This window comes from Merops nubicus, unplaced genomic scaffold (genome assembly GCF_000691845.1).
Source record: "Merops nubicus isolate BGI_N331 unplaced genomic scaffold, ASM69184v1 scaffold2459, whole genome shotgun sequence".
Classification (NCBI taxonomy): Eukaryota; Metazoa; Chordata; class Aves; order Coraciiformes; family Meropidae; genus Merops; species Merops nubicus.
In genome coordinates this window covers 50,643-72,852 of record NW_008629976.1, presented here as the reverse complement: position 1 = coordinate 72,852, position 22,210 = coordinate 50,643, and the positions used below count along the sequence as shown (strand labels likewise).

The 22,210-nt window shown below is 39.6% G+C and overlaps 1 protein-coding gene across 1 annotated transcript in view; it reads left to right on the top strand.

The window, feature by feature from the left end:
• The window catches only part of LRRC16A (leucine rich repeat containing 16A), a gene marked incomplete at its 5' end in the record, with an annotated part of 110,808 nt that overhangs the window by 46,680 nt on the left and 41,918 nt on the right, over positions 1 to 22,210 (top strand). The window contains 9 exons of the mRNA XM_008947093.1: positions 1,093 to 1,265; positions 3,579 to 3,647; positions 7,569 to 7,662; positions 9,911 to 10,009; positions 12,423 to 12,551; positions 12,796 to 12,927; positions 17,153 to 17,328; positions 19,380 to 19,467; positions 22,172 to 22,210. The exon at positions 22,172 to 22,210 is cut by the window's right edge and continues 132 nt beyond it. Coding sequence (XP_008945341.1) covers positions 1,093 to 1,265; positions 3,579 to 3,647; positions 7,569 to 7,662; positions 9,911 to 10,009; positions 12,423 to 12,551; positions 12,796 to 12,927; positions 17,153 to 17,328; positions 19,380 to 19,467; positions 22,172 to 22,210 — 999 coding nt within the window. The remainder of the gene's footprint in view (positions 1 to 1,092; positions 1,266 to 3,578; positions 3,648 to 7,568; positions 7,663 to 9,910; positions 10,010 to 12,422; positions 12,552 to 12,795; positions 12,928 to 17,152; positions 17,329 to 19,379; positions 19,468 to 22,171) is intronic.

The window sequence follows — 22,210 nt, the reverse complement described above, 5'->3', positions numbered from 1 at the left end:
TCCCATACTGGCATTTTGGAGATTTTGGGCTCCTAAAATTCATCTTCATACACACCCAAGTGGGTGTATGGTGACAATACACTCCTCTGTATAAACTCACACTTGAGCAAGGGAAATGTTTCATGGAGTTCTTGTATGTCAGGGAAGACAAATTACAATTTTAGCAGCTGTAATACCTCTGCAAGTCATGGTGATGGATAGTCTGCAGCTCCTGCTGTTGAATGTTGGGACACTGAGAATGGAGGGAATACAGGCATTTTAAAAAGAGATTTTTGTAAGACTTGCCAATAAAATAATAAGCCAAATAAAATAATTTTACCTTAACATAGTGTATATATGTTAAAAAAAAACAAAAAGACACTTAGAGAATACTGCAATCACAGGTGTCAGAACACCACTATGAATAATAGCTATTGAGTTAGTAGATACTCTTAATTACTACTGGATACTCTCACTTTCTAATAGATACTCTTCTTACTGTTTTTAGTTTTAGACCTGCTACAGTTTTCTGTCTTTCCTCCCAGATGTCATGCCCTAAGTGGGAGAAACAGATATGCAAAATCCTGTTGAAATAAAAATAATAAAACAGTTGAAAGGAATTGTTTTTGTTTTAACAGTGCCTCAGATCCTGTTTGGTCCTTGGCTAAAGCTCTCTGAGGGAGAGGAGGGGAGTACAAGATGTTTTTATTTCTCACTGACAGGGAAGAATGCTGGCTAAGCAAAATCCACTGGGCACTAGAGATTGTCTTGCCAAGCTAGTTAGTTGTTTCTCCCTTGCCTCTTTTCAGGTTCCCACTCTATTCTGTAATTAGTAGGACATAAGCAACTGGAGACACTGTCACTTAAAAACGTTTGCTTTTTCAGGGTGTTGCAGATTAATGCGTGTGTGCACGTGTGTGTGACACCTGTGCTGTACGATGTTGAATCCCAACTTCTCGTGTGTTGTAGGACCAGCAGCAAACACTGAAATAACTCTTTAATGCTTACTGCTCTCTCCAAGAGTTGGGGAAACTTGTAACTTCGTTTGGTTGATGTTTGAGGAATGTGTGTGTTTTCAGTTGCTGTTCTCAGTGCCTTCTCTGTGCTCCACAGCCTCTGCAGTCATTGTCCCTTGCAGACTCCAAGCTGAAGACTGAGGTCACCATCATTATTAATGCCTTGGGCAGCAATACTTCTCTTACAAAAGTGGATATTAGTGGAAATGCCATGGGAGATATGGGAGCGAAGATGCTGGCAAAAGCCCTACAGATAAACACCAAGCTCAGGTGAGGGAAACGTGTTTGCAGTAAAAGATAGAATGGCTTAATAATACTGAAGTTGCTGGCTTGTACTCGAGCTTTTTTTCTTCAGAAGCTTTCTCGGTACACCTGCTTTATCATGTCTCCATTTGGAAAGTTTCTCACCTTGTTTTCTTAAAAAAAAAAATCAACAAAAACCCAACAAACAAACAAACAAAATAATAAGAAGAGACACGTAGATTGTGCCTGCAAAAAAAATTTCAATAACTGAACCTTGTGCTGGAGCAAGAGAGATCTAAATTTCCTAGAATTATAGGAAAAAAATTACCTTGTTACGGAGCTCTGGATGTCATCTAATCCAATGTCCCTCTCAAAGTGGGACCAACTTTAAAGCCATATGAAGTTGCCTAGGGCCTTGTCTAGGCAGCCTTTGAAGGTCTCCATGTACAGGGATTCCACAGTGTCTCTGGCAAGCCTGATACAGTGCTGAGCCACTCTCTTCTATTCTGCTCTCTCTTTGCTACTGGAGGCGCCTTCCTAGCAGAGAAAATTCTGATACTTGGGTGGGGAACTATAGTAAATTTATTCTTTGTCTTCTGGACTATCAGTCAGTAGAACCAAGAGCACATGGAATTCAGAATGGGTGGCAGCATGGACCATCCCTCCTTTCCTTCTTCCCTGCCTATGGTTCTGATGGACCTTGGCATCACTTCTCTGCAACTTCATCCACCCAACAGCTTCACTGCTTCTTAGCCTGTCTGGCACTGATGGCTTGAGAGTATCACTTTTTTTTTTTTTTTTTTTTTTTCCCTATCTAGCATCTGATTAGCAAACAGTAAAACCTTCTATCAGCATGAATCTGGATGGGGCTGTTAAATATGTCACCATCATCAGGAAATCTAGTCTTCACTTCTCCTGTCAGACTGTGCAAATGAACCCTCCTCAGTGCATTGGCTGTGCGAAGAGACCACTTTGTGCCTGGTCTCCAAGCGTTTGTTCCCTGAAGGATAAGAAATTCCCAGAACAATCTTGGCTGTTTAGCTCAGAAGCAGGGATTCTGCTATTTGTGTTGCTGTGCCCAAACTGAATATTGAAAATGTCAAGAAAACACTGGATAGGTGGCTTAGGTTTATTGAATCCATTAACCTGAAATGATCACAGTACCTGAAGAAATAAAGCCTTGATGGCTTTCAGGATGGCAGACTGAAATGTTTTCACAGTACACTGAACATCACAGTTGTCATAATGTCACCACAGTCTGTGGTGTGATTACAAACTGAATAATGCAATGGTAACTGGCTCTGCTTCAAATCTTACAAAATCATATCCAGGTAGAAATGACTGAATGACAAAATGACAAAAATACCCAAGACTTGACCATAAGCATATCTGATCTTTGCAGTGTGGTTGCAGAATCTGTATTCTGCTCTTCCTTGCCTCCATCTTTCCATCTAAAAAACAGAGGGATAATTCTGCAAGGACAGGAGGGTGTTGATACCTCTGAAACTCTGCCATATCTCTTTTTTTTTTTAAAGCACCAGAAATCTTTGTTTAGCTTTGTGCCTTTTTTTAAAGAGCAGCTCCAAGTAGTGCTTTTGCACAAACAAGATCTATCTGCTTGACTGTCTCTTCTGACTACTAATGAGATCTTTGAACATGTGTTCCCAAGTTGCCAGGCAGTCTGCTTGAGTGGTCTAAACTGGGGGAGGAGGGGGAAGGTTGGATCACTCTTATCACTGTCCTGTGTTCAAAAGAGCTACAATCCCTGCACCTAACCCAGTAGCTTATATTGGCAGCTAGTTATGTTGCATGTGCAATCATAGAGACTGTGTGATGATGTAGTACGGGACTGAATATACAACAGCCTACAATTTCCACCACCAATCAACATGAATTTTTAAAATGCCTTCTTCTATAACTGCAACCATATACCCCATTTAGAACAGTGATTGATCACTTCCTGCAATTTTCTTGTTTTTTTTTTTTTCAGTGTGGGCTTGCAAAGAGCAGGCATTTGACATTTATCCTATTCCTGGAAAAAACTTGGATTTTATCTCCAAATTTTCTATTACCTGTATTTTAGGAAATGTATGTTTTTATGTTAATGATGGAAAATATAGTACAGAGGCCCCTTTATTTAAAGGGAAGCTGAATTGTGTAGTATCTTTGTCCCTAATTTCTGTCATTTCAAAGTCTTGGCATATTTAAAATATTGTCTTTCACTATACAATTTTGAACATACAGTGTTGTGTTATTTCAATATTCAAAGTTTCAATACAGATTTGTTTGGTGGTTCTTGTTTAATTCGTTTTTCTCTCTCTTCCCCCCCCCACCTCTCAGAACTGTAATATGGGACAAGAATAACATCACTGCACAGGGCTTCCAGGACATAGCTGTGGCACTGGAAAAGTAAGTTCTCAAGCAGCTGAATGACTGATGAGGAGGCTGGAGACTTAGATCCTGAATGATCTGAGCAGCTGCAGTTCTCACTGCAATTGATTTGATCTGAAGGTGCCGACTGCTCTCAACTTTAAGCATCAGAGTGCTTAATATAAAGGAAAACTTATGACTTCACATCTCTGCAGCTCTTTCATCCATACTCTGCCAGCATTAAGGCCATTGAGTTCTGCTGTTAGCATTAAAATTATGAATTTGAGAGTATTTTCCCGTTTCTTCAATCCTTGTGTTGATTGCATGCAGAAACTCAATTCTAGTCAATGAATGAAGCTGCACATAATAACAGAAAGTTACTGAAGTGTGCCTTTGTGGTCTGACTGGTTTTTTTCCTTCCCCCAGCAAGTTGAAACTAATAGTGACGATCTCAGAACTGTAGTTGTTCCTCAAAATTGCTGAGATCTGGGTCATTTTCTTTCTCTGAGCTTACTCACAGTTGCAGCAGTTACTAGTAATAAATGCTAAATGACTTCCATCTCCCTCCATCTCCATCAAATTTCATTATATGTTATTATTACTTTTCTTAAGAGGAAAAAATTACAGATTTAAATTAAGCAGCAGTTGCAGTCGCTTCACATCATTAAATCCCTCAGATAGGAAAAAGACTCTTGTAAAGAAGGTGAAGGTGACGTACGACTGCTAGTTTCTAGTCAAGAAGTCTTGCAAAACTGTAGAACTATGTAGGGGAGCATCTTAACCCCTGGAGGAATCGTGAGACTGGAGCTATAAAGTTGCTTGGTTTGTGAAACTGTTGTAGTTTATACACTTGATTTCAAAATGAATTTAGTTGCACTGATGGGGGAAATTATATAAATTATGTATAATTAAGCAAATTGTCTTGGAGTGATCCCATTGATAGTGAATAATAATTTGCAGAGATTATTTGTCAACTTCCAGACATTTTTCTTTTAGAGAGCAATAGCATGTACATTTATGAGGAAGTCTGGTAGAAAAGAAAATACACTTATTTTCTGGTTAGCATCATCGTTTCTATTCTGAAGTGCTTGGATAAGTAAACAGAGAAGAGGGGGAATTTTAAGGCAAAAGCAAATCATCACAGTTATACATAATTGTGTGACACTGCCTTTTGAGGTGACATCTCATTTATTTAGCTCAGAAGCTGAGGTCATATTTTGTCTCCTCTAACATTTAAAAATTGTTAAAACCATTGATAATATCACAAAAACTTGCAGAAACTTGCAGGTTTAAACTTGCAGAAGGACTGTCAATACTGGCTGAAAATAATTAGCTTTTAAACAATACATCTCAAAGACATATTGAGAACATTCTCCATCATATGTTTCCTAAAACTGCATGAAACCATCAGTATTCTATAGGAGAGAATTGTTGCTCAGAACTGAAGATGCTTGGGGGGTGTATGTGTTGTGTATGGTGTTTTGATTTTGTTCTTGAGAAAAATAGTCATATACTCTATCACAAAAAAGCAGGGGCCTAGGCTGTTGTACTGCGATGGAGCAGGCTGAGGAGAAGGGGGAGGGACAATAACAGAGTTTAAAACAGGCTGAAGTAATTTGAAGGTTGTGTTTTCCTTTCCTCATGGCTTTTCTTGATCTGTTTATACTTGTGTGGAAATGTTCCTACAAGGATAAGGTTGCCCCAAAGGTGTCTCAGCCAGCTGATATGAAATGCTGAGGGGATCTTCTGTAGAGTCTGCTACAGGTTTCAGTTCAGAAGAGCATGTGAGACCAGTGGGCATCCTGGTCTCAGAGACCTGTATCTCTGTAATTTTAATAAGAAGACAAGCACGTGCTTGTGTGCTTTGCAGCCTAGAGCCCACTCTGTCATAGGACCATTCAGTATTGCCCCAGATTGCTTTCTAAAAGATATTTTTATGTTTGGAGTGATGGAAGAAATAGCTCAAGTTCTGAACTCTGATGAGAAATACTGGGGTTTGTTGCAGGGCTACAAATTCTTCCCTTAGCAGTGATATGAAATCACATGCCCAAGCTTGCAAAACAGATGATCTTATTCCTGTTTTGAAAAAATAGGCAGTAAAATCATCACTCCTCAGCAGAGAATCTGTGCCATGATTTGAGCAGAAGTTGCTACAAGGGAAATAACATGTGATGAAATGTAGGACTGTTGTCACAGATGCTCTGTGTAGAGTGAGGGGCAGCAGATTTTGAGACATCCTTTCCAGTCTCTGAGCACCTCTCTGAAATTTAACATCCTTTAAATATAGGTATTTTGCTGAGAGTATGAATGTGTTATGAAATTACTGGATTATTGAGTGGCAGTGTACTCCATTACAAGAGACAAGTGGAGTGCTAATAAAAAGAAGAATGGGGGAATATTTTAGGCTTCAAAGGAAACAGAGAAAAATGAAGTGTGAAGATAAATATTGCTCTGATGATCAAAGTTGCAAAGCTAGCTTTATATTCTTGATGTTTTGCCCCTAAGTGCTGGTTAATTCTTAGATGAAGCTGCTGGTGGAGAGCCAGTGATTTGCTGTTCAGTTTTACGTGAGGACACATAACAGGACCTGTATAGTTTGTGCATTCTTTTGAAGGACAAAACAACTAGGAAGAAAAGGTAATTTTCTGGCGGTGATACAGTAGGCAGTTGGACACTGTGGAAGGACAGGGACCTTGCTGACTCCATGTGCCTGCCACTGACAGCTATACATCACCATGTCTATGTTGGGGAAGAAACAGAAATTTTCCATTATCATTTGTATCAGATTAAAATGTTGGGTAGTATCAATGAGGAGTCGGTGGGTTTGGCAGTTCAAAGGTCCTTCGGAGAGTGGTGCTTCATGTGGCTAAGCAGCTGGTGGGAGAGGAAGGGAAAGAACTGTGGAGTTTCACAGTAGTTGAGGTGTCTTCTGTTGGTGTTAGTGCATCTAGTGTGGGATGGGTCCGTTGAAGTCAATAGAGCTGACTCAATTGAAATGGTCAACTATAAAGTGCTGAAAAATAAACGACCCAAACTGCATTTGTATAGCTTTGAATGGAATAGGAACACACCTAGTGGGATGTTTGCAGACAGACAAAAGAGGAGGGAGAAGTGTTTGCAGCAAATTAAGGCTAATTGAAAACAGGAAGACTAATTTCCTTTCCAGGTTTTTAAGATTTTTTTTTTTTCCTGCTCTTTTTGTTTTCATTTATTCAAATCTGAAGATGTGTGGATATAGCACAGCATGTAGCATTTTAGGTTTAACTGTCTCACGTGAGCCAATTTCTGTTCTCAGGATTCAAATGCAATTTTGACTCTAGACCAAAACCCTATCTTTGTTCTCGTATAGCAGCAGATGAACAAAGCTATGGAAATACTTTGCAACCAAATGAGCAAAATGCAGGGAGCAATTTTTTGCATAAAGCAATGTGGAGATGCTAAGCTTGCTTCATCAGCTTTTATTAAGAATTCAGCGAGTGTCTTCACATTGTAAACACAAGAAGTTATTAAATAATAAATTTTCAAAACTCAATCGTTTAGTCACTATCTCTCTGTTACTGAATATTTCCATTTAGACTTAGATCTGATAGAATTGCCAGTAGGCACTGACACCCCCTGTTCTGTTTTGATATAGGAAAAAGTAATCCAACCTGGTGTGCAGAGGGACAGAGGACAGCTAGGCCTTTAACTGACAGCTGCTGGGCACTGGCCACTTAACTGCTTTTTTGGCTTTTCAAAATCTGCACCTCTGTCTAGCAGCAAAGAAAAATGAGCAAGAAAAAGGAGCATGCATGCCTCCAGTGAGTCCACTTACAGATGTCAAAAATACGTTCTCTTAGTACCTTCCATGGACAAACTAGATGCAACTTGTTTCTTCCTTCTAGGTTATTCTTCATAAAAAGATACAGTAATTAGGTTCACTTTTACTATTAAAAATTCTTTTCTTTTATTATTCTTCAGGAATTATACGTTGAGATTCATGCCCATACCAATGAACGACGCTTCCCAAGCACTCAAAACAAACCCTGAGAAAACAGAAGAGGCACTGCAGAAGGTATGGCATATACCACCAGTGTACAGAAAGAAACCCACTAAATTTCAAGTCATGACTTTATGTGGCTGTGATTCCACACTTGGCCAAGTAACAGTTCAAGGCTAGGTTCATTGATTGTTTGATCTGCTTGGACATAACACGTGTTAATCAAGTGCTGCAAGAGCATGTAAGGCTTTTATTGCTCCAACGGATGGTTGGAGTGAAGGGTGATGGAATGCAATGGTGTAGTATCAAAAAGATATAACCAAGTGCAAGCTAGACCTTGTATTGCTATGGAAGCCTAGCAATGGAAGAGAAGTTAGACACCATCAGACTTGTTGTACATGGGCTTTTGCATATTTCTGTGTGCATGGAATTATTGGTGTTTTTTATTTTGGCATTAAAAGTGCAGTCACTGCTGTACAAAACAAAAGATGCTTTTTAATTTGGGAGAGGATAAAAACTTTTACTGCCTATACTTTATATTGAACATATAAAATTCACACACTGTGTTGCCCTAAATAAACAACTGCACCAATGCGTTCTTCTGGATGAAGAGATGCTGACAGTAGTTGTAGCTGTTCCACTTGCATGAGTTATAAAACTCCCAGCTGAGTTTTCATGTAGTAAATCTTGTGAGCTCCAAATGAGCCTCCTGCTCAATCAGAAAGCACACACTTCACATCTCTTTAATGAGTAGTTTTCCTTCAGCAAGGGTAAGGTTATAATAAACCTTATAAATAGTTCTTACAGATGACTGTGATTAAAAAGCAAATGTCTATGATCCTTATTAGTAAAGAAATTTTCAGTAAAGTGATTCTCACAGGGAAAAGTGCTGGTAGTTAGTGCCTTTTTCTTTGATGAATGAAAGTGATCTAAATTCTGCTTTAAAAAAATCTGAATCGTGGGGGATGGACATATTTCTTACATCTCATTTAATGTAATTGTGGACAGGTTCGTATCTAGAATGATAGATGCACATCTGAAAAAAATATTGTGAAGCTTCTGGCCATGGGGATTTAAATTCTACATGTTAATTCAGCATTATGTGCAGAGAGCATTTTATTGGATTCGTTTCAAAGTTGCTAAAACTGTTTGGCCGTGAGTTTGACGTGTGGTTCAGGCTTTCTTTACACAACAGGAGGAAGTTCTCTCTGAAAAAAAAAAAGTGAAAGCCTTGGGAGTGGTGCTGTGAACACAGCTCATTCCATGCATGTAGGAATGCCTGCTGCACAGCCTGAGCTGTTGTGCCTGGTGCAGGTACACCTGAACTGACTGACTGACAGCTCAGGAGGGTCTGCGAACACGAGCGCACCACGGCTTGGGTACAGTGAGAGTGTTCCTGGCCCTGGTTCAGCACCAGATGGACATAGTAGGTAGCCGGTCCAAGCTCTGGTATCTTTGCAGCACACTTTACTTTAAAGTGTGGACAAACTGCATTACTGTGGGGCATGGCCACCCTGTTTCAGTTCTTGCTGCTGATGCAGGTTTAAAGGTGACCATCAGTCCGTGTTAGTCTCTGCCTCTCAACCTGTGGCCACGCCAGCCATACTTTTACCCTCTCTTCCTTTGAGACCAGATCCATCTCCTTTGATGAACGTTGAACAGTTTACTAATAGGGTTTTTTGACTTGACTAAGTTTGATAGAGTCAGTTTAGGGGTTTACTCTGTGCCATTAAGCTGGCTGATGGTGGTGGTTACTGCTGGGGACAGTTGTGGTGCGCTGTGACCAGCAGCTGTGAGTAGGAATCACTTGTCTTTGAAGACCACTTATATATTGCTCAGCCTTAAGTAGCTTTTGGAATTAGGTTCTTGTATCAGTTAGGCACTTTCAGATATTTTATCTTCTTTCCAGACTATGCTGCTGTTTAGTTCTGTGTCTTTGCAGCAGGCTGAATGCATCTAAAAGGAAAGAATCGACTGTCTTGTGTCAACATGGTCTCTACAGCAACACTTCATAGAGTCACTTTAACTATTTCTCAAACTGGAATCTACTCCTTCGTCAGCCCAACCTACTAAATTGTTCAAAATTGAAGACTAACTCAGAAAGCACTGCCAAAAGCAGGGTGCTTAATGTTTCACCAGACACTGAGTGAATGGACGTTGGCTGGTGTCATTATTAAGCACTGAGACACACAGAATAAGGTTTGCAGATAACAAACAAAGCCATTTTTCCTGTCAGTCCTCATTTCTGATACAGCAGCAAAACTGAAAGCAAATTACAATGTGGAGAGTCAAAACAGTTTCCTAATCTGACTTTGTCTTTTAGATAGAAAACTACTTGCTTCGGAATCACGAGACCAGAAAGTACCTGCAGGAGCAAGCGTACCGGCTGCAGCAAGGCATTGTCACCAGCACCACTCAGCAGGTGGGAACTGGCTCCTTACTGGTGCTTCTCAGTGTCTAAAATCTGCCTGGGGACAGAGCTCTCTCTCTTTTTGTCCAGGTAGCTTAAAGCAAGACGTGCCTCGTGGGTGCTACTTTGCTTCCCGAGAAATAATAATAATAATAATTTTCAATGATAATATTTTTGGAAGGAAAAAAAATAGCTTTTGTGAGAGGGAGGTGTTATGTATAGTGGTACTGTGTGGAGAAAGACCTGAGATATTTCTGAGTGAGCTGCTGTTGGAACCAGGAACAGTTGAGTTCATTTGTGCTCAGGAGTCTGACTTGTCAGGAGCCCCTCATCAGTGTGACAAGCATCATCATAGGGCTGTGTCAGTTCCAACCTCTCTACCTCCTAGTGCTGAGCAAACCTGTAAATGTGCCCTTAGGTACCAGCAGAGCAAATAGCCTTAGAGAGTAAGTCATCACCTACCTTACACCTGCAGAACTGTGGCTGTCATGGGAATCTGTACTTAGTGGGAGCAAAGGAAAGTGGAAATCTTTTGTGCTCTTTATACTCTGGACAGCTGTAGAGGCTTCCTGTCTAATAGCCCAAAATGTTGCTTAAAGGTAGGAAGCTTTCAGTGGTTTTTGTCAACCACTACCAGAGTTCTTAAGTGCCATGTGTTGTCCTTATTTGTTTTTTTTTTTCCCATTCTCTGGAAAGGACTACAAGCATTTTCTGTGGTAGCTTACCATACTCTCTAGAGCATTTCTAGCCAGCACTCCCCAGGGCTGTTTTCAGCTCCAGTCCACCACTAAAACAAGGTGCTATAAACAGAACAGAACTTGTGACAGCCTTTGTTTTAAATTTACTTCCATGTTTGTTTGCACCAGTTGTGTTCCTGTGCAAATGGGAGACTACAGCAAATGAGAGAGGAATGTCTGTTTTACTCTTCAGCTGAGTTAGTGAAATTTTTCCCTGTTCTCTGCATATTTATTTTTTTTTTGTGACTCTTAATTCAAAGTGGCCTTTTCCTACCTGTGTTACTAAAATTTAATGGGACCAAGCTTCATTACTGAAACCTGAAATTATACTCTAATCTCTCGACAGAAAATAGTACATGGCACTAAAAACTGCAAGAGCAGCATCACTTTATTTTAGTAATTTATCTTTTCCAATGTCACCTTTTTGCAAGTTAATTATCTCCATATGAATTAAGTTTAGATCTTTTTATAGCATGGTAGTCTTAGTTGTGCTTTTTTTCCAGCAACCACACATACATCAGGTTTCAGTAAATGTAATTTACTGTTATTTTGAAGGTAGAGTAAAATGACTCATTTCTGTATTAAATTATGTACAATAAGGATGGATTTAAAAAAAAAGTTTTGAAAGAGAGCTGGAAAAGATTCACTAGTTAACATGGTGGAATTTCATTATTATTCCCAGAGTATGTGGGGGTTTTTTAAGTCCAGATGTCCCAGGGAGACTTTCCACTGTCTAATAATTAATTAGCTTTTTGTACTTAGACAAAAAAAACCCACCCGAAACCCTTTGAAGAGGAAGAGTCATGTGGAGCAGAAAAGAAGCCTGCTGTGAAATTATTTCAGTTCTCATTGCTAATGATATAAGATGCTAGAACTCTAGACTTAATGTGATGGTGACGTGCACTCAGATGTTGCTTCAAAATGTCAAACACCAGTCCTAATGACTGCTGTGCAGGCTGATAAAGGCTTTTAACTGGTATATCTCCCTGCCCTGTATATCTTAATCAAAACTGACTCTATGTCAGGCGTTCTTGCTGGTTTGTCGTGGGAGGCTGCAGATGGACCACCTGCCCTGTGTCTGTGACGTGTTGAATGAATTATCTTGCAGATACAGATTAAGCTCAGTTTATCCCACTGTGAAAGATCTGATGGGAACTTCTGCTTTGGTCTTGGTAGTTTCCTTGCAACTAGGAATATTTACATTTTGAAAGAACACCCCAGAAACCTGCCCAATTGCATTTGGCTTAGACATGAGAAATCTCTGGCAGTGTTTGTTGAATGGATAGTGACAGAGCTTTCTTTAACTGTCTGAGCTTCTTGACAATTCAGGGACCTTTGGTATGAAGTGTTAGATATATCAGTGACATTTTCAGCATTAAACTTGCTCCAAACAGAGCAACACCTCAGCTGGATAACTTGTTGGTTATTTGCAGTTATCCTGGAGGTAACTGTGAGGGAAATATTCCAAAGTATTTTTTTTTTAACATTAAAAGTGTGTCTTTATGAGCTATAAGGTTCCCTTCAGTAGCACTGATATACCTCCAAGCTCTGATCACGCATTTCCAAATTTTTATGTTGTTACTACAGATCTCACCATGCTACTATTGATTTGCTACCTTGGCTGAATTCAGTTTGTGCTTGGTCAACATTCTGATGTTTTATCTATTCTATTTCTTTTGTTCAAGTAGATGATTGACAGAATATGTGTAAAAGTGCAAGATCACCTCAACTCTTTGAGAAACTGTGGTGTGGATGCTGTACAGGAAGATGTCAAATCTGCAGAGCGACTGATGCGGGATGCTAAGAACTCCAAAACAGTGAGTCTTGCCCAGCACACTGTACTGCTCAGAGCAGTTCAGGGTGTACTTGCAGCTTTTATCTTCCTGGGGAGTTAAACTAACAGTGTGGTACAAAAGAGTATTTGCTTCATACGATCAGCTGTAGGTAGTATTTAAAGTGATACAATAATCCTGGTTTATAAATACTTTAATTCAGCAGAGAGATTTCCTCCTATTTGTAGTGATGAGCCTACTTTCTGAAGATATTCTTTCTGTCTTACAGCTCTTACCAAATCTGTATCACCTCGGTGGAGCTTCTTGGGCAGGAGCAAATGGTTCACTCTCCAATCCAATCCAAGAGACACTTGAATCCATGGCTGGAGAAGTCACAAGGGTTGTGGATGAGCAGCTTAAGGTCTGTGGATAGATGTGTTACCATCTCTCACATGTAGAAATAACTAAATCTGAGGTCTTCTGCTGCTAAATGCGAATGTGCCACACGTTTTTCTTTCTCTTTACTTCTCAGTATATCTGTATGTAAGCTATCTTTACTGTTTGCAGTGGGCAGGAGGAGCATATGCTGTTTATTATCATTTTACCTTCTAGAAGGGGAGGACTTATCTATTGCTCCTTAGGGTCTTAGTAAAGTCATCTCTCAAGCACCCTTGTAGAAAAGGCGTCACTAGTTATGGTGTCACACTGGAGTGAAAGCTGCTTTTCTGTAGACTCCATTACAGATTTTTTTTTCCCAGTGACCACTTTTGAACCTGGTACAGAATTTCCACTTTGGCTGTTTGGTTTGGATAACTTGTATGTATTGAGAGTGTCTCAAGAATTAGTACAGGCAGCTTTACAGGAAATCTTTTCATGAGGTGCCTGTCAAACCTCAGTTCCTGAAATAGGTGTCCCTGCTCTGTGTTCAGCCAGCTCTAGCTCAGAAACTTCTGCCACTGATTATGTTAGATCTTACTGTATAATAAGCAAGGAAGAGTCCTCCTTCATGTGCAAAGGTATCAGTCCAGGAAGAAGTCAAAATTGGGAAACATTAGCAACTGTTGGGATCTGTATGGAAGTTGATTAATTTAAGAATGTGGTTCTGAGGCAATTCAGATCAACGTATGTTTTTGACTAATCTACCTTGCCTGTCTTTTGTTATATTTAAACTTACCGAAGAATCTAAAAGTGGAGGTTGAACTTTCAGTTGAAACGACATGAAAATGCTTTAGTCAGTGGGAATATAATGAAGAACAGTAATAATACTACATTACTAATTACTTTTTTGAAATTAAAAAGTTAATGAAGAGGAAAGCAGTGCTCAATTTTTAGTATTTTCCTCCCTTTCCGCATTATATGAAGTAAGATGAAGATTCTTTATCACTTTTTAAATTTCTGCAGACATGAAAATGGTTTATCCATAAGGTTCTTCCCAGTAGAGCTTCTAGGCTCTGACTGGCACAGGAATAGTCAGGCAAGCCCTTCGTGCAGGACTCGGGCAGTTAAATAAGTCCTGTGCATTTTGGAAAGTCTTATAGAAGGCATTTTGGAAAGTCTTATAGAAGGGAGGAGGGCAGGGGGAAGCATCTTCAGCATTTGGAATGTTATTTGTGGCTCCTGGCATGAGATTGAGTTAACGGGTCTTCATTTACATTTTAACACATTTACAGCACAAGGCATTTTAGTTCAACCATTCTAACTTTTTACATTTGGTTTTGATTTGTGTGCTGTTCAAGTTTAAGTGCCTTACAAGAAAGTATAAAGTTATAATGCTTTCGATATATTGGAACACTCATTTTTATTAGTTTTATACTTAAGGTTGAAAGGTTTTCTTGTAAGTTCTGTGGTGTCATACTTTGCATGGAGGAGAAAATGTTGAATATGGATTAGTTGTTTTTCTGTTTTTCTAGTTGTTTAGGTCAATTCAAACATAATATGCAGTTTATTATTTGTGAAGATAGATAAGGGAGCTTCACATAAGTAAAGTTATTTTTGTAATTGTTGGGAGAAAAAAACATCCTATGTGCTGTAAGTGGTTTTGATTTTTTTAGCTTCCATAGCAACCACAGCCTGATTCTAGAAAGAAGTGTTTGGAAATTGGGTAAAATCAATGTATGATCTCCAGACAAATAAGATTTTTTTTTTAAAAAAAAAACTCAAAGAATGGAAAGGGGAAAAAAGAAGTTAGAATAAGGAAAAGCAACATCTTGGAGTGAGCTGAGTTGGCCAAAGGAGAAATTACAGCAAGGTCCTTGCATTTCTCTTCTCCTGCTGGTGTCACTGTGGAAACACAGAACCCAGAGATGCTTTCTTCAGTAGGCAACCGCCCAAGGGAAAATCGTTGATAAAACAAATAGTGCTTAGGCAAGAGAAGATGTTTTTGAAGGACAGGAGTGCTGGAACTATTCCTCCTAAATTCCATTCTAGTGCAAAGGGTTTGTTGGCTGTGTCACCTGTTCCATTTTTATTTCAGATATCATAATTCTCCAGTCCTTTTATTCACTGTATCTTTCTCCTGAATGTTAAGAGTCATTAACTGTGGGCAGGACTTTGTTCCCTTCTTTCTGCATGCCTGCTGACTGGCACCTGTGGCCTTGTGACTGAAAGGGGTGCCCCTCCACAGTCAATATTGGTAGCTGTTTCCATCACTGAAAGGTTTCTGTAGATATAATAATAGTCATGTGAAATCAACAGCTGAAGTCCACCACTGAAGAAATTACATTCGTTTGTGTGCTTAAAGAGATCCAAACTCTATTGAACTTTCAAATTGCAGACTCAGTATTTTGAGTAAAAGTTAACTTTGAAATTTTCAGGTAAGTTCTCTGGTCTTTCCTCCTGCTTCTCACTGACACGTTCACACAGCATTTCTTCACGTGGTCCATTTTGAAAGACCTTGCTTAGAATGCAATTGTAATTCAACATAGCAAGTCTTTATAACTTTTCTTATTGTGAAAAACTGTTTTTGATCAGGGATGGTGATCCATCAGTAACACTTTGGAGCCTGAGTGTGATTTTTTTTTTTTTTTTCAAGGTAGACTACACAGTTGCATCAGTGAATAAATGCCATGGGGGGAAAAAAAATGGATATGTCAGAAATTCTCATTAGTAGTTTACCTGGCTCAGTTGTCTCTACCATTGAATTTCTTCATCTTCCATGTGGATATGGCCACAGGGGCCTGTAAGGCTCTATATTACTGTTAGGGTCCCAGAATCTGCTTGGGGATTGCACAACAGGGTGGAGCGGGAGTCTTTAAAGTGCAGAGAACTTGGGAACCCAGAAACAAGGTCTGTATTAGCTACAATGGCAGTTGTCCCTTATATCTGAAAATCAAATACTGTAAAGATCAGACTTCTTTGTATGCTGCAGCTGCATCAGGCTGTCCTTGTAAATCTACACTTTAAAGTCACTCAGTTAAGAGCTACAGACTGAAAGATGCTCCTTTGAATCATTAAAATTATTATGCAGTAATGGTGGGTTTGTTTCTTACTCATGAAAATTGCCAGTTATGACTAGGGCTATGCAAAGACAAAAAAAGTTCTGGTGGACTTAAGCCTGAGGTCACTTACCTGTGGAGTGAAATTGAGAAGAACAAGGAAATTGGTAGAGTTTTTAGGGGTTGCAGTTCATTATTTTTGTACAATTCAGAAGCACCTAGGTTAGAGCTGGGCTTACCTAGTATAACATTCTAAGGAAACTATGAATTTGTTTGGTATTTTATTTGTAAGTACCTTTTCCTGTTTGGTTATCCATATCGTTTTGGTTATGTTAAACTAGAATTACCTTTTCTTACAGGCACGGGAGATATATCTAATGCAATTGAAAGGGGCTTCATAACATTATAGCATTGAGGTATATGTGAAAGAATTTTCTAAGAAAAGGTCTAAAAGGGAAGAAGTTGACTTCATACCGTCAGCAGGGGAGACCTCCTTATTTTAAGAAAAAGACAATTGAGGGGGTTGAGGGAGGCTCCACAGTCCTGTTTCTGGAGCGTGTATAGTTTTCTTCTCTCCTGGTTTGGGGTTCTGAGCAGTCATTAAAAAAGAATAAAAAAGAATAAAAATTGTCACTGCATCTGAGCTTCACTGTGGACTTCCATTTATTTAAGTGAGATCCATATATTAAACGTTAGTATGCCCACCACAAAATGTAGCTACTTCTTAATATTTGGCTAGTATATTCCAGACCTGTACAGCACACCAAGTTCTCAGGAGTCTTTCTTCATATACTGGTGCCTCGTAACAATTGGCAGGTCTGGAGCACTGATGAAAACTGCTGACTGAGGACACAGTTTAGAGCAGAGGCAGCTGCAGCAGAGCATCCGCTGCTCCTGCAGCGGGCAGGGGCAGCTGTGGTGGGGGCACGAGGGAAGCTCATTTTTGTTCTGACAGTTAAATGCACAGAGAGGTAAATATTTTGTGTTTGAAAAGGCAAATAAGTGCAGTTGTAGGTCATTTTCAAAACAAGTGTGTTGTTGCTCCTTGGCTTTAGTTTGTAATATTGCAGCTGGATGGCAAAATGGATTGGAAATTGGGAAGAAAAATGGTAAAAATGACAAGTCTAAAAGTGTAACGGTGCTATGCACCAGAATAATGCTGTGTTCTTCCAGCTCAATACCTGATGTTAGCTTTTGCTCCCTGTGCTGCAGACACTCCTGGAGTCTATGGTGGATGCAGCAGAAAACCTTTGCCCAAATGTGATGAAGAAGGCTCGCATCCGTGAAGACCTGATTGAGGCTAGCACGGAGAAGATCTCCATCCCACGCACTTTTGTGAAAAATGTCCTCTTGGAGCAATCTGGAATTGATATCCTCAATAAAATTAGGTACTTTAAAAGATTAATCTAACAAAGTCGGTTATAGAATTTGGGTTTTGGGTTGGGTGTATGAGTTTGTCTGATAGAAGATTTCTGGAATGCTTTTGTGACTCAAAAGAAACTATATTAAGGCATTCAAAGAGCAGGAAATTGGCCTACAGGTATGGTGAACTTAGTTCAGGAGATTCAAATATTTGGAGCCTCCAGGGATGTTAGCTTGATTATTAATGCATGTTCTTCTGTTTTATTTAGTAAGAGTTTTGGTTTATGGTACACAAATAACATTTGCATGACAGATAAAGTTTTTTTAAACCTATTTATGTTCTCGGGTAACATTGTCATAGAAGGAAATGGGACTTATTTGCTTTGAGTGTTAACTGTGCTTCGTTGCTGCATTTGGTCTTGTCCTGTAGCTATAGCAATCCCTTTAAAACTGTGGGAATTGTGCACAGCAGACAGACAGACATAAAAAAAATAGAAACTTGGATATTCAAAACACAAACATGGAGCAGGACCAGTTACCCTAAACAACTCCTAGTTAGCTCTTTAAAAGAAAATGAGGGGAGGAAGAGGCATTTACCTCATCTTTTACTGCATTTTTTTTTTCATATTAAATATATATTAGAGAGAATATACTTAGAGAGTATAATGTGGTTGACCTGTACTTAAACCTTTACAGTTGCCATTATTTGGCCAAAGAATCCTTTCTGCTTGATGGAAAAGCATGTCGTTTTGCATTGTGATGCTAATATCTTTGCAGAAGGAGGAAATAGTAAGGCTTAGAAAGTAGTTTTGCAGAGTGCAGCAAATTTGGCAGGACATGGTGTTAAAGACTTCAGCTTTGCCTTCAGAGTGTTTAAAATGGTTTAGGGAGCAAGTTTTCTTCACTTCAGCTCCTATCAAACAAATCTTGACACCAAGACAATAATAGTGCCCCTTCCACCTTTAGAAGGTGCAGCTGTCTGTGGGATAAGGGTGCCACGCTGTCACCCTTTCTGTCTTATATTATCTAAAATTAATACGAAGAGAACTGAAGAAATCCTTCACTCTCATTCTTTTCCCACCGTGGCTTGGCCACGATTCTGCCTCCCTGTGAATTACGTTGCCTTTCTGAGGAGTTTCTTACTTTTTTCCCCTGACTTTCTGCAGCAGTAGCTAGCAATAGTAGTAGCCATCTGGGACAGTGCTAGCCCCAGATAGAAGTAGCTTTGTTAATCCAGTGCAGCTCAATCCACTCATAAAAACCGTAAGCCAAAATCCTGTTACTTGCTGGCAAGAGTTACTTCAAGTGTTTGGCCTTGAAAATGTCGAGACAGGAGAGATGGAGCTTTAGGCTCAGGTGTACCTGGTTCTCAGCTGCAAATCTGCTGCCCCCCACAGCCTGAGCCTTTTGTTCCATGGCCAAAGATGGGACCCCAAGGGAGCAGCTGGAGGTTCACACCTCCTCCATGAGAAGTTTAACCTCAGTGCAGCATACAGGGTGTGTTGGTGTTCCATGTATGGCTGGGGAATGGCTGACATGAAGTTCATGAGGTTCTTGAGACAGACAGTGGTTACCTAGAGCAAAAAGAAGCAGCCAATTTATAATGGCAAAAACTGGAGAACCAGCATAGTACAGTTGTCCTTCAACTGGCAGACAGACACAAAAAGGAGTTGAGGAAATGAGTGGATATAGTTGTTCAGGGTAGTAGTGTTAAACAGGCAGCACTGTCCTAATCCCATTCATCTGAGATTCATTGTTCTCTGACTTCAGTGGAGCAGTGTTCCTTACCAAGTTTTACATGTGGTTTTTATTCAGCTCTCTTACCCAGATGTTTTCGTTTCAGCTCTTAGCAAATGTAAGAAGCAGGTTAAATATGGTACAGAGGCTCTTGTGTTTATTGTGTGATTCATGAGTTTATTTCTGAAACCTGCCGTCATGTATCCTGACACCCTCTAATGTTTTACTTCAAATAAAGTGGCACCACTGTGGATAATAGTCACACTGTTGAACATGTAATAAAGACAAAGTTGTCCTGCCTGAGTTAAAAATTTCTGTCTCATTTTTAATCCTCACACAGTGAAGTGAAGCTGACAGTGGCTTCTTTCCTGTCTGACCGAGTTGTAGATGAAATCCTGGATGCGCTTTCCCATTGCCATCACAAGCTGGTGAGTATTTGCATGGTTGATATCTGAATATGCCAGGTATCTCAACAATGCCATTTACATTCATAACTACTTTGGTTTCTCCTCAGGAAAGCTCTTTTTCAAAATTGATCTTATTTGCATTGTCAGTATTTGAAATATGATCGTGGGACTCTTGCCTCTTGGTTTTAAGGGTGGTATAGCCTTGGAAGAGGCTGCATTATATCTTTGTCTTAATATCTTTTGCACTATAGTTGGATCTAAAGTTAAAAATGCCACACAGAGTCCTTAGTTAAGAACAGTGCCAGTACTTGTCCTGGTGAGATGATCAGGGTCGGGTGCTTGTGAAATGAGAGGTAAAATTCCATTCTTTAGAGGAAGGACTGCTGAGACCTTGTTCCCTGAATAAGTGTATCTTGAGGCTACCTCAGAAATTTAAGTATCAAGTTTGACGAGAATGGAGTAGAAACATAGAGAAAGAAACACTGTTTGTTATTGGAAGGTGCTGAGCTGTCAGGAGACACAGTTAATTATTGAAAAGGTACTTGCTTCGTTGCGAGTAGAAGAAATAAACAACTGTACCCACAGAAGAATATTTTATTTCTAATGCAAAGGGCCTCTGTAAGAAGAACCCAGTACTGTTTTTTGTAAAGAAGTCAGTGAGTAGTCATTCATCTGATTGAAATTTCTCTCCATTTCTAATTGAAATTTCACTGGCTTCAGCTTGCACTCATAAATTTTTTCATATGCTTTTCTCCACAAGATAAGTGAACCATATATATTTCTCTTTATTTGCTGTCTGTGAAAGTTCTCATACACAGAAAACAAATCGTTCTTCCCTTCCTCTCTTCCCCCCCCTTTTTTTTAATAAATTAAAAGACTGGCTTATGTGGGGGTGTGTCTTCACCTTACAGAGCATCATTGTGTAAAGATACAACCTCTGGTGTAAGGAGCTCTGCAGCAGCATCAGCCTGCCGGGTGAGTGGCCACGTTAGTTAGCTCCTGGAGCAGGCTGAGCTGGCAGGAGCAGTGGGCATTGCACAACTTGGACATACCACAACTCTTGCACAGCAAGTCATTTTCTCCAGCCTTTGAGTCACTTCAGTACCCATCCTATGCACTTTTTCTTAAAACCTTTTAAAATTATGGTTCTCAGAACCAGACAGACTATTTGAATGTTTTAATCAACCCTTATTTTGACCCTGAAATTCTTTAATCCTCGTATTTACATAGCCATGGAGATAAGAATCTCTTTTTCTTGTCAGAGTTCCTTATTTTCAGGACTGGGTTTGCTAGATCTCCCTGACAGTAACAGCTTCTGTATGGTCGACATTTGCTGCCCTATGGGATTATGTCCATAGCTAACTGCCAGGGCTCTTAATTCCTAAGGAATGATTGTACATTTGATTTGAGTTCACTGACTTTGTGATCCATTTTGGCCTGCCTTACTGACATGTCCCTTCCACTGTTGAACTCTCTCCTTGTTTCTGTTAGCTACAGATTATTACAGCTAGCACTGATGAAAACACTGAAGAGTACAGATCCCAAAAGTGCTGGTAGAGGAGCTCCTGTCTGATTTAGTGCTCATCTTCAACCGACAGCTGCAGTCTGAGGGCTGGCAGCTAGTTCTTAATACAGCCAAGATTAAATGCACTGATACAATTCTGTGCCAGCTCCTTAAACTGGAGTGTTGTGTACTACTAATTCGGCCACCTACACGTGTCTGTGTATGTTGCATTGACACAGCAGCATTTGAGGCAAATCTGAAACATAAACCTTGTTTGACAAGACCTGGGTTTGCCTAATGTGATAATTAGCATTAATTATTATTTTAGCCATTTTAGTGTGATTAAAGATAGACCCATAACAGCTCTCCAGTTGTTTTTCCTGAGTAGGCACTAGACTAATGAGCTATAACGGACTCAGGTAATCTGTTTACCCTTTTTGATGGTTAACAAAACTGCAATCCCCACTGGTTGTCTAGAGTCGTGCTGATGTTAAGCAGTGGACTACAGCTCTTCCTAGCTGCTTCTTTGAAGGCTTTCATGACTAACTGATTTGGACTAGCTGATCTTCAGATACTTGCTTTTAACAGATGTTATTTAATACTCTCTTGAGTTACCAACAGAACTAGAAAATAGTTTTTCATTTTCCTGACAATGTAAACCCACTCCATTCCAAGCACAATCCAGAGTGGTTTGTATAACATTCTCTCTTTTCTTAGTAACAATTTTTGCTCTGCAGGTGTTATTGTTAGAGTTTTTCTTCTCTGATACTTGGACTTGATTATAAAAAAAACAACCAATCAAAAACCAAACCAAAAACAGTCCAGGACAAAGCTTCTCTTCCACCCCTTTATTTTCTGTATAGTAAAGACAGGACAAATGCTGAGGAAGCTCCACAATACTATTAAAACTCAAAAACAGAATGGCTTTTTATCTGACCCTTTTCGTGTTGGTATGTTTTTTTGTTTTGGTTTCCCCCCCTGTTAGGTTTTCTCCCTTCCATCTTAGAACAGGTAATAATGGAATGGGTTTTCTATCCAAAAAAATAAGCGAAAAAACCAATACAAAACAAAGGAAACACTGTGTGAAGATTAACACACAGCTCTTGTAATTGGTCCTCTAGGATCTGATGTCACTTCAGTTCTGTGAGCTTTCTGCTTGGGTTTGGATTGCCTTCTTTAACTGTTTGATTGATGTATTCCTGTCTTCATCCTTGCCTCCAGGCTGACCATTTGACCAGACGTGGCAAACCACTTCCACAG